The sequence below is a fragment of the Macadamia integrifolia genome, unplaced genomic scaffold (assembly GCF_013358625.1).
Source record: "Macadamia integrifolia cultivar HAES 741 unplaced genomic scaffold, SCU_Mint_v3 scaffold817, whole genome shotgun sequence".
Classification (NCBI taxonomy): domain Eukaryota; kingdom Viridiplantae; phylum Streptophyta; class Magnoliopsida; order Proteales; family Proteaceae; genus Macadamia; species Macadamia integrifolia.
In genome coordinates this window covers 80659-93840 of record NW_024870548.1, presented here as the reverse complement: position 1 = coordinate 93840, position 13182 = coordinate 80659, and the positions used below count along the sequence as shown (strand labels likewise).

Genomic DNA, 13182 nt, shown 5'->3' with positions numbered 1-13182 from the left:
TTAATGAGAGTGTATTATGGAGCATCAATGTGATGCCATTGCATTAAAAAAAAAAATAAAAATTGATGATCCATAAGACAAAAATAATTAATAAATAAATAATATATGTAAGTGACTCAATACTAACGTGTTTAAAAAAAATTAAAAAAGATAAAATAGAAAAATAATGAAATGAGAGCCGAGGAGGAGTTTGAATTGCAGTCGGAAAAATAATATTTCAATCAAGCAATAATAGAAGGACAAAGCCAGTTGGCTGTTTTATTAGATTAGTAAAAACATATTTTGAATAAAAAAAATCGAAAAAAATTTAATAGGTTATAAATAAAAAGGAGGAGTAATATGGGTATTTAAAAAAGAAGAGGGAAAAAAGAGATGTAAAATTTAAAAAGCAGAGGAGTATCAGAAAGAAAGTAAAAGTTATGGTGGGTGTTTTAGTAAATATAGGCCAAGTAGGAAAGTGATAGTAAATTACCCTTATTTTTTATACAAAAAACCAAAAAAATTCCCCTTCGTTTTTTTTCTTTTAAGTTTGCAAGATACTGCTGGTGAAGCGGTGCCTGGGAGCTTATGTTCGTCTTCTTCTGTGCATCGGAAGCTAGGCACCTCTGATCACCCACCGGCCGAGCTCCACTCGTCACGAATTTCGATGGCGGAGGAAGAAGAAGTGATGTTTGAAGTAGAAGCTGTTCGAGCCGTTTACGCCGACGATTGTTTGGTGATACAGAGCTTCCCTCCTCATATCCAAGTTCATATCAGGCCCCGAACAGCCGACGATTCATCACAACAGGTAAATGGATTTTCAATTTCGTGTGTTCCTTTCCGGTTTTGATTCGTGTTTGTTCTCTAATATCAGTGGCCGTTCTCCTTGGTAAAATTTCATCGAGTTGGTTCCTGAATGATCACACATTCTTGTTTATTGATTCCAGTTAAGATTTTGTTTCTGATGTTGTTCCGCTTAGTTGGAAATCGGAACTAAGCCTGTGTCTGTAGGGATGAAATCGATTATACGTATATGTACATGTGTGTATTAGTGTTCTCAGGTTTTAGTTTCCTATCCGTAATTCAATGATTTCACTTACATTGATTTTTTTGTTTTTTTTTTTTTTTTTGTTTTGGTTTTTTTTTTTTTTTTTGTTTGTTTTTGTTTGTTTTGTTTTTTTTTTTTTGTTTTTTTTATATCTACTTATTGACGATGAGTTCCTTTTGTTATGTTCCTCATCCCGTTGCAGTTTGTGGAAGTTATTCTCGGAATACGAGCAGGTGCTGAGGTAAAACTTATTACGATTCTTGAAGCATTCATAATGTTGAAATTCACTTGCAGCTAATATTTTTCAGATGAACCTGTTTGTGGTTAATGGTTATGTTGAAGCTATGTTTGTAAAATAGACGTCCACAATGTAACAGTTAGTGATTTACCTACTGCATTTACTTAATGATAAATAGTAAATTGGATCATCTGCTCTGGATCCTCAGCACCTTTTACTTCCTACCCCCTTTGATAGATGTACTGCCTTAAAATCTATGTACTATATACGTGGGGAAGTTCAAGGTTTCTGTTTCTTCCTCCCCATTAATGTCTTACAAGCTCATATCTGTGAAAGGCTATCAGCCTATCATGGATAAGAAGTTGATTAAATTAAAATCTTTCACTGGGCTCTCTCCCCCCCCCCCCCTTTCTCTCTGATTAATAGGTGAATTTTTATTGATGGGATAACAACCATCAGAGTTGAAGCCTATACAACTAAGGGCAGAAACTAATCACGGTACATGAATTCAAAATCTAAAAGAAGAACAATGGGTACAAGTCTAGATAGCCAGTACAAGGTGATGGTAAGCCACAACAATCCTAGGTATAACTACCCCCTATTTGGTAAGTTCATCCGTCAACTCACTATCTGGTGTTGGGTTCCACTAGAATGAGGGTTTCAGTAGGGAACCAGAGCATTTTACTTGCCTTATGAGTCGAGAAAAATCCCTAGGTATAATCCTAGGTATAACTACCCCCTGTTGGGTAAGTTCATCCGTCAACTCATTATCTGGTGTTGGGTTCCACTGAAACGAGGGTTTCAGTAGGGAACCAGAGCATCTTACTCGCCTTATGAGTCTAGAAAATTCCCTAGGTATAATCCTAGGTATAACTACCCCCTGTTGGGTAAGTTCATTCATCAACTCACTATCTAGTGTTGGGTTCCACTGGAACGAGGGTTTCAGTAGGGAACCAGAGCATCTTACTCGCCTTATGAGTCGAGAAAATTCCCTAGGTATAATCCTAGTCTCCTAGGTATAACTACCCCCTGTTTGGTAAGTTCATCCGTTAACTCACTATCTGGTGTTGGGTTCCACTGAAACGAGGGTTTCAGTAGGGAACCAGAGCATCTTACTCGCCTTATGAGTCGAGAAAATTCCCTAGGTATAATCCTAGCCTCCTAGGTATAACTACCTCCTGTTTGGTAAGTTCATCTGTCAACTCACTATCTGGTGTTGGGTTCCACTGGAACGAGGGTCTCAGTAGGGAACCAGAGCATCTTACTCGCCTTACGAGTCGAGAAAACCCTAGGCTAGTCGATTGAGTCTTGCAACCATCAGATGATATTGCCCCGCTTTTTTCTGATCTCTTAATGAAATATACCATTAGTTTATAATCTCACACACTTTAGAGCTGATAAATATATATGCTTGTTCTGAATCATCTGATATTTGAAAGAAAATTACCATTACTGTAACCATTCCCACCAACCAAAAAAAAAAAAAAAAGAAGAAGAATTAGTGGACTACATCACTGTTGCAACCTAGGATTTCAAAACCCTAAGGTACGTTGTTTAGGCCCACTCCCAACAAATAAAATCCCTAATTAACAAATCAATGGCAATTTTGTTACTTCAGAAACTCTAATGGAAGACTATAGGACAGTAGTAAACGTAAGATGTTTGTAACAAGGTGACCTAGGCGGTGGCCAGGCGCCTAGGTGACTTAGGTGTGCATACTATGTTGAAGAAGAAATTGGTAGAAGAAGAAGAAGCTTGCGTGTTTGGTTGCACTGTCAGCCATCACAGGAGTCACCAGAAGAGCAGAGAAAAGTTCAGTTCCTTATAGGATCACAGTCCACAGTTGGAAGTTTGACCTCTTCAGCTCTTCTCCCCCCCCCCCAAATTTTTTCTTTTTTATTTTTATAAAAATGCATGATCTCATGTGTGACACGGCACTTCAGCTTTGTACGCACACTAATAAAAAATTTAGAGAAATTAATCTTGAATAACAGAAAAATTTAAAAAAAAAAAAAAAGAAAGGAAAAAAAAAGAAGCCTAACACACAAGGCATGCACCTAGGCCACAAGCCTGACCTAGGTGGACAAGGTGACGCCTTTGTGCAACCAAAAAGGTGTGAGCACACCTAGTATAGCTGTAAAAACGCCTTTGTGCCGCCTTGACTACTATGATAGTAAAATAATGTTGAAAGAAAGACTTCTCTGGATTAAAACTAGAACTGGGGAAAATGGAAAAGTAATTCACAAGAGAAGGGCTTAATTGTAATTAATCAGAGAGTACGTCATGTGAAAATATGGAAGTTGTCTCTTCAACCTCTTGACCAGAACAAACAGAGTTCTCTTCAGATTAAAACTTCATCAGCATTCAACCAAATAACTCAAGATTCTAGGATTAGAAGCTGACCTGAGGTAATCTTGAATGCCATCAGTGGCAGATCAAGTTATCAATTATTAAAATTATAATACACATAGGTGTCAAGGCATTGCCTAGGCAATCCAGGCGCCCTTTGCCTGAAGGGTGCCTTGATTGCCTAGGTGACCGAAATTTCGAACTATGGGTTTGATGCTATCTCAATGATTTCTGTTGTCAACATTACGAGAAGACTGAATGTAAATTTTTTTCTTGTTACACTTACCTTTATATATATATATATACACTTGCAAAATTATACCTGCAAATGCACATGTGGCTATATTTTGGAGAAAGAGAGAGTTGTCTAAGCTCATATTAATTGTATTTTATCCTTTAATAGTAACAAACTGAATTAAATAGACAATGAACTGAATAATTACAGAAATATCATTGCTATCACAATTAACCCAAATAATTATGTAAATGTTATTTATCATTCATGCCACCATAACTAAAAATTATGAAAATTCCATTAGCATTCCACTTTCCTAAAATAGTTATGAAAATGTTGTTACAGAAGTGATCTTTTCGATTTCGTTCCATGAGAATGATTTTTGGTTGTTGACATATCATGAATGATATTGTTTTGTGTGGACGATTGCCTTAACTGATTATGTTATGAAAACATACTATAAACCGAAAGAAAAAATAAATAAATAACTACAACAGATAGCCAAAACATACCTTTTTTTTATTATTATTTTAAAAGTGGCCAAAACATACTTAAATGCTTATGTGTGTGCTTTGTACATATGTCAATTCAATTGCTTACGCAAGAATCATTATATCATTGCATTACTTACAGTATACATTTGTTTAAGTTTAGCTATCTAGAAGTGGATAATTATAAAGATGATAATAAAGAAAATGTATACAATTAATTTAGAAATTGAAGTGGGTAATTATGATGATGAAGATAAGACATGAATTAATAGAATTCTTGCATGGTTCTGGCTTTACACGTGGAATTACTGCACCATTCAAGTAAAATTTTAAATCATAGTCCATACAAATCATAAAAGATAGCCATCTATGAAGTTAAAGAGTTTAAATTATAGTCCATACAATTCATAAAAGATATGAAGTTAATTATACAAAACAGTGAGACCGTATTGAAACTAAAAATAATAGGAGTTTTTCGAGTTATGGGAACTACACACGAAACAATTGAGGGGAGAGAGATCGTATTGAAATTAAAAATAATACGAGTGTTTCCGGTTGTGGAAACTAAACATTAAACAATTGAGAGAGAGACTAAAAATAATAGTTGTTCTGTTAATAGGAGTTTTTCCTATTATACTTATCCGGCCTACTACCCTCCTAATAATTGGTGATTTTCTATTGTTGGTTGGGTGATTTTTAGTTTCAATCGCGAGAGAGGTTGTATTGAAACTAAAACAGTAGGAGTTTTTATGGTTCAAGAAACTAAACACAAAACACTTGAGGGGAGAGAATTTAGAAAGATATATATCATATACTTAGAAAGATATATATTTTTTTAGTAATGTAGAAAGATACATATTGAGGCAAGGAAGATGGAGGGATAACTTACCCCCAAAAAAAAAAATATTGAAGGAGCAATTCATGGAGAAAGTATACCATAAAAGAGAGGGAAACAAGAACGTGAAAGAAAGAGAGAGGAACGTGAGAGAGGGAGGTGGGTAAAAGGAAAGGGGTAAAAAGGAAAGTGGATGAAATTAATATATGTTATTAAAAAAAAAAAATGGGCAAAATCGTGTGACAGTGGGAGGGAGAGAGAGTTTTAGGAAAAAAAGGAAAGAGAAAGAGTTTTAGTAAGAAAAGGGAAGAAAGAGTTTTAGTAAAAAAAGAAAAAAAGAAAAAAAAGGAAAGTTGATAAAATAATATGATATTTAGTAAAAGAAGAAGAAGAATGGGCAAAGAGAGAGTTTTATGTGTGTGAGAGAGAGATTTAAGTATTATAAAAATATTATAATCTAAAGGGTACCAGCAATTTAAGAAGAAGAAGAAAAAAAAGAATGGAAAGAAGAGATAATGAAGAAAAAAGAACAAAATTGTCAAGTGAAAGATTTGCCACTTCGTGCTTTTATATAATAGTATGATATATATAGATAACATGGGTTATCACACAAACGATTTTCTGATTTTGATGGAATATCATTGAGGATAACCTAAAAGCCATCCTGTGGGACTGATATGATGTGTAGATGCTCTCCTTGTATGTCATGTAAATAAACTCCAATCTTGTATCTTGATTCTTGACCCATGTGTACAAATCATTTTGGTGAATGAATATAATTATGTTACTGCATAGTATTAAAGAAAAATAAATGGTCCAGCTGATTGTCATCCATTGGGTGCCAATTGAAGTTCTAACCTTAGTTTCAATATTGGGAGTTACCCATTTCATCCGTTCTGGGCCTAAACACACAAGTAGGGGGGGGGGGGAACCTGTCATTTGAAATTAAGTTCAAACTCCCGCCCGAAGGGGAAGACTATTTGGAGCTAAAGAGTAGAGTTATAAATCTACCTAGAACCCTCTCCCCCCTTCATTTTCTTTCTTCGTTCTCTCTCAGTTGTCTTTCACTTTTCCGACCCCTCATGGGCGGCACTAATTCATCGTCTCCAACATACTCCAATCAAAATAGAAAACACACTCCACAATTGGGGATTGTCTACAAAGCAAAAGGGCTTCTCTGTGAATGCTGCAACAGGTTATTGGATAGGCGTTTAATGAATGAGTTGATGTTGAAAATCTGGATTTTAGCAGTCCTCCCAGCACAATGTCAACTTAGAAACTGGGATTTCATGCATCTTCAATCAAATCTAATCCTAGTAATGACTGACAAAACCATGAGTTATTTCATAGAGTAGTCCTCAGTGGGGTCAATGATGGCCTGAGCACTGTGGTCACCAGCGCCATACCTTGGGAATAGGAAGGAGAGCTCTAATCACTGTTGAAGGGGGTATGGGCTTTCCACCTTGCTCCAAGCAAGGTCAATTTGTGTTATATCCCCTAATCCAGGGTTGGCGGTGGAAATTGTTATCTTTCCCCCCCACTTTTCACCCATGGTGTGAAATCTCAATAAGTTGCCCATAGCCGGGAGATGGCAGAGGCGGAGGGTTATGAATTGGAGGCTGCAAGTTGCAAGTTGCGACTTCATTGACACCCAAATGGGTGACAATCTGACTTTCACAAAAGAAAAAGAGACCTATCCTGAAATCTAGTTTGACATAAGTGGATGCACTGTGTGTGTAATTAGTTGTATTTTGCACTTATGTTATGTCTTTCTTGTGGCAGTATCCAAAGGAACCACCTCATATTGATATTATAGAATCAAAAGGCCTTGATGGGAAACGACAAGCGCATCTGATTACTGGTATTCAAGACAAAGCTCGTGAACTCTCCTCATGTCTAATGCTTGTTGCACTTTGTGAGGTAACTATCAGTTCTATTAATATCAAGAAAAAAACTGAAGATTGGGGAGGCGATCTACTTTAGATGAAGATGGGGCTAGACTGAGGAATACCATTTTGAGTGCGTAGGTTGCATTGTGAAGTAGTTTATGTATTTGTTAGATTTTCTCTTTCATACTCATTGATCCTGGCACCATTCTTGTAGCCTTGAAGGATACATCTTTGACCGATCAAACCCTTTCCTAATCAGGACTTCACAAATGGTAGTGTATGCAAATGATAATTTATGGTGTTTTAAAGTTGGACTCTGATGAACATGTTGAACTGCTCATGTAAACTAAATAAACTTTCTTTTTTTTTTTTTTGGGAAGAGGGGGGGTGAGAGCAGGGAAATCTGTTTCTAATGAGACTTGGGGAATCTCCAATTGGAAGATGTTCTCATATGATGGTCAAACTTATCAATGTAGGGGAACATTATTTCTTTTCACTAATGAAACAGGGAAATAAGAGAAATAAATTAAGGGATATTCTTCGTGTAACTGAGGCATGGTTACACTAAGCTTGCCACCATCTGATGTAGATCATATAAGACAAAGGTTAATTATGAAATCTGACACTGTTGTAATATAAGATTTTCTTTGTAATACCATTTATGCCATCCATAGTACGAATAAGACTGCTCGCCCTATTGTATGAAGGGGACAATTTGGTATGGTGACAGGCTTAGTGTAACCAACTGTGGTTACACAGATCACTATTCAAAATAAATTATACATTCTTGATCCACCATTTATATTTGGGAAAGATACCAACAAACAAATTCATAAACAATCTTCAATAAAACGGGTGTAGTTGTTGAATATAGCCTGGCTGGACCTTTCCAGTTAACAAATTGAGAAAGATGCAAGAAGCAGGAGTAGTGTCATACAACTCCTAAAAATTTCATAAAATGCCAACAGTGATCCTTTTTGCCGTTACTCCATTTGTGCATTCATCACAATTCTTCCTAATAATAGTCAAACTACCTGAGAATCAGCTCCCAGTTGAAAGTTTTGACCTCATAGCTCCTTTTGGATTTTTATCTTTTGTTGCTTTCTTCCTCTTTTTTTTTTTGGGCACCCAACGACATGGAAAGATCCCAATTTCTTTGTGCACTCGTCATAACCAATCAATGTCGTGTTGCTCGACTCCAAACCAATTTTCAGAAACCTCACCTGTTTGTTGACCCACCAATGATGGCAGCCAGGCCTGGGTTGGGTCAAAAACAGATATTACTCTTAAATGAAAAGCAAGCATGACCCAAATGAAGTGGTATCTCAGTGGTTTTGTTTGCCTTAATTTGAAACTACGATGGGTTTAGTTATAGCCTTTCTTCTGGGTGTGATCGGTTAGTGTTCCTGCTGTCCAGGCCATGGGTTCAGCCATCTTGGTTATATGTTGCTGACCAAGTCAATGGGCTTGAAGGAAAGCTGATCGTGGGCCTGCTGACCAAATTTGACACGACTATCTTGAAATTTCTCATATACCCAATGATCATAATTACCAGATCTTTAGTTCACGTGACAGAAAAGATATATATGTAGGAAGACCTCACATGCTGTTGGTGTAATGTGAGATCCTTTAATTATTTTGCGTGCCTGGTGGTGGGAATTCTCTGTAGCATGCTCCCCATACAAAAAGCTAGAAATATCATGTTACGTTCTCTCTCTCAAACCCCCACATCTCTTTTTAGGTAAGAGTAATTGTTTCTAGTTAATCAAGCACCTGAGATAAAGCTTAGTAAAGTTGAATAAACAGAGCGAAGAGTTTCTCCTACATTGAACTGGTTCAAACCATATGTATCACATATCTAATGAGACTGCAAATCTCACTATACCCTCAAAAGAAAAAAAGGAAAAAATTGTAGAAAAAACCGAGATCCACAATGAAATCTATCTGACTAGTTTTCTGTTGATGGATAAAATCTACCAGAACAATAACCTCCCTCATCCCCCCTCCCCACACACTCCCCCCCCACCCCCCAAAAAAAAAAAAAAAAAGATGATCTCAATTGGGACAAATGTGAGCATAACTGATTCCTTAAAACTCAGTTTCATTGTTTTGAACATAGATGTTAACAGAGTAACTGGCTTGGATAAATCAGATGTGATGGGCCAATCATGATATTCAAATTAATTTGCAGCTCGATAAGTCAGGGACATTGGAAACTTGAGGTCTTATGTACTTAGTCATAACAATATATAAATTGGTGGCAATATCTATGCAATGTATATTGATTAATTGGAGTGCAACTAGGAAGCTGTGGAGATGCTTTCTAACATGAATCATCCTGATGGAGATTGCTCGTTATGCCTATATCCCTTGGTTTCAGAAGATAAGGAAACTGCTTCATTGCCATTTATGAAGCTGATGTCTTGTTTTCACTGCTTTCACAGGTAAAATTTGGGTTTTGTTATTTCTCCTAAATTGTGCTTCTATAGCAGCTGATTTAGAAGTTCCCAAGTTGCTATGTTTGCAGTGAATGCATTATTAGGTGGTGGAAGTGGCTCAAAGAGCAAAATAGAATCAGCTCAAGCATTTCTTTGGATTCGACTATTCTTCCTTCCAGAGATTTGAGACGCTCACAAGGTATCACAAAGGGTCTTTTAGTGGATAAAACACAAAATTTTGTTGGGAAATAATACAGAAATTTACTAACTCTATGTTCTATTCTGTATGGACTTATTTCTGTAGTTTGAAGATTCTTAAAACTTAAAAGCACTTCAGTCTTTAAATTTATAGACATATCTGCAGAAACCTAGGAGATACCCTTTTTCCAGGATAATTTAGACTGTAATGGGGGTATGACCAGTTGTACACTTGTACTGTTGATGCATTGTAGAGATCATTTAAATTATATCCTGTAAGTTTCGATGTTTATGGATGAAATTTATTTCTCATACCATGGAAAAAGAAAAAGGAGTTTTGGTCATATAAACTTTGGGAGTGGTTGCTAAAAATAGACTTGCATGTTCGTTTTTGTGATAAGAGTAGGCCGTACAATTAAAAATAATAGTTTCCACAGAAAACCTTCATCTTGATCGGTGTCTGACTTCTTCTTTGGGATGAAAGGTTTGGAGGGAAAGGCAGGCAGTCGACGGCATAATTATCACAGTGTCTGGGCGATCCAAGGCATTGAAGGGCACCTGGACGCAATAGTGGGGTGTGATCAAGCAACCTGAGGCCATAAATTGACATGATCCTGAAAATATAGGACCTCTAGTCAAGAATCTGTTCTTCAGTATAAGGATTTGAACAACCTGAAAAAACCAAAAAATCTATTGGGAAGTGCTGGATATCGTAAAAGGAAAAATGAATGTGAATATTGCAATGCCAGATTGAGAAATGATCTGCACAGTGAAGCTCAGCAAAGACTGTCATTCTTTCCCTGGGGAGGGGAATTCGCTCTTGATTTTTCGGGCCTGAAGGCAGGGACTACAAAACCTCAATTAATTCAGACTCATCTTTGTTAGAAATTCATGACCTTATGAGTTATGACATGTAGCAGTAGTTCTAGGAGTGGATTGGCTTGTAAACATGTATCGATGGATAGAGAGCATCGCTGTAAAGTCCAGTCTAATCTTTCTTGCTGTTAATTTGGTCCTGAGTTCTGGATTTCATTTGCCTTAGGCAGGGGGGCATGTGTTGTTTTTGAAGTGCTGTTTGGTGTTGGTTTTCTTGCGGCTGGTTGCTGTTGGATATGGGTGGTTTGAAGGGGAGCAGGTGGTTTATGTGCTATGTGTGTGGAATAAGTGTGAGGTGTGAGGTGTTTTGGTTTTTCAGTGGTTAGGAATTTCGCTACTACTGTTTTTTTATGTAATTTTCATTTTTTAGTACTCTTTCCTTTTCTTGGCATTTCTTTTCTCTGTTTCCTCAGTTCTTCTCATTGTCTCATTCAGTTTCGGTTAGTTGTTGGAGTCATTTTAGTGAGGGACTGAGGGTACCAGGCAAATCCATGTTCTGATTTTGAGGACTCCTCCTAGATGCAAGAGTGAGCATGTTCCGACTGTCATTGCCAGTTTGCCACCTGATGTTGAACAATATGAAGCTTTTCCTAGTCCACCATCGCACTACCATCACATTAATCTAGCTACATTGAAATTACTTATTAGTTGATTCAAAATTTTAGTTCTCTGCTTGTTCTTTGTTGGGTTTGGTTAACATGGTGATGCACTTGAAATTTGCCCCATTCTCAGAGTCCTTCGTTCACCTGGTGAAGGTTTTTAAATTTGACCTATAGGTCAAGCTTGCCTTTAGAGCTGCCATCTACCATATTTGGATGGAGCGCAATATCCGGAAAATGACCTAGAGGTCAAGATCCTTCTAGCAGATTTGGATTCTATAGATTTTTATGTTTGCAGCAAGGTCTTTAAAGTCTCCTCTAGTTGTGTTGACACCCCAAAATACAAGCTCATTGTTGTATCCTTGAGTCTCCTCCTGATACGGCCGAATTGGCCAACCAGTATGGCAAGAACACGTGGCATCCAAGGGAAGGACACGTACCGCCCAACCGATAGAGGCAGCAAGGTTTCAGACTACGTGAGGAGAAGATACTCGGATAGGGAATATTCTCCACGAGGGGAATAGGATGTATCCGAGTAGGACTTGGGAAGGGGGAAGGTGTATCCGAGGGAGACTCCCTAAACCCTAAACCCTATAAGAGGGAACCAAAAAGGAGAGAAGAGGTAAGTCGACACACACCATTACTCTAACAAAAAAATTGTTCTGCCGGTCTCTAACTTGGGCGTCGGAGGACTAATCCCGGAGACACCTCCGGACCTCTGCCTTCTGTGCTTGTGAAGGATCGGCGCTCAACCTCATACAGATTTTCGGCAACAATAGATAGGCGCCATCTGTGGGAACGACAGAGTAATGGTGGGAAAAACCTACAATCGCAAGAAAACAAGAGCAGTGCCGAGTGTGAATATGAGCGTGGGAGAGCCTTCAGAACCTCTCCCCCCCCTCAGCGGACATCGGCGAGGAACGAGGAAACAATAACAGGGAAGGCGCCGTGAGGGACCAACGCTCGGCCGGATATTCGGTGCACATAGACAGCAATCCCCCACCCCTCCTAGGGCGCAAGAATATGTGACTAAGGAGTAGTTCGACGCTCTTCAGGAGAAGTACAATCGAATGGCCGAGATAATGAAAGAGGTCTCTAAGGCCGTCTCTCAGAAGACCAGTGGAGTAGCATGAGGCTCCCATGTCCAGCCAGAGCGAGTTCCAGACGAGAATCGGAGTAGCTCAGGGTCAATAAGATCCGGTCGGAATCCTTGGAACGGAACAACAAGGGAAAGCCCTGCACCCATAGAAAGGATGCGGCACGCCACAGGAGCTAGGCATAAAGAACTGCGCCAAGAAGACGGTCGGAGACATAAAGACCTAGGGTTGAAGCAGATGATTCAAGACCTAAAGGATGAAATTTGAAAGGTAGCAGAAAACCAGACAGGAACTCGCGAGCTGGACCTCACTAATGACACGGCTCTAGCTGACGAGGTCATGAGGGAACCGCTCCCAGTCGGGTTTTGTCTACCTAAGTATGACACCTACTACGGGTCGGGGGACCCTGTCGATCATCTTGAAGGATTCAAGGTCGCGATGCAGTTCCACCAGGTCTCGGAAAAAATCATGTGTCGCGCCCTGCCTTTGACGTTCAGAGGAGGTGCAAGGCTATGGTACAACCGCTTGCCGATGAAATCGATTCACAGCTTCAGTGATTTGAGTTACTTCTTCATGAAGGGATTCTCCAATAGCCAACCTGTCACACCCCGTTCACACTGAACCGGAGCGGTGACCGAGTTAACACCGGTTAACCCAAACCTGCCAGGATCATCAGATACTGTATTCTACCACAACATACACACACTAACATAATTTCTTCAGATCAGCGGAAGACTAAGTTTTACCTGTGAATAAATCCCATATACTTGATACCCGAATTGTGATACAATAATTATATACATTTGGGCCCGAAGGCATGATATATACACAAAAAGAATATGATTCAAATACCAAGTATATACAGGAAATCATCAAAAACCATCAGAGTACACAGCTCGGCTCGGTTTCA

General features: G+C 38.5%; 1 protein-coding gene across 2 annotated transcripts in view; it reads left to right on the top strand.

Moving 5' to 3' along the window:
• Positions 1-517: 517 nt before the first annotated feature.
• The window catches only part of LOC122070085 (E3 ubiquitin-protein ligase RNF25), a 25368-nt gene continuing 12703 nt past the window's right edge, over positions 518-13182 (top strand). The window contains exons 1-5 of one of the 2 annotated variants that reach the window (XM_042634185.1): positions 518-787; positions 1230-1268; positions 6958-7095; positions 9369-9508; positions 9577-9701. In XM_042634185.1, the coding sequence (XP_042490119.1) occupies positions 647-787; positions 1230-1268; positions 6958-7095; positions 9369-9508; positions 9577-9701 (583 nt within the window). In that variant the 5' untranslated portion in view covers positions 518-646. The remainder of the gene's footprint in view (positions 788-1229; positions 1269-6957; positions 7096-9368; positions 9509-9576; positions 9702-13182) is intronic. The other variant, XM_042634186.1, reaches the window with a different exon arrangement.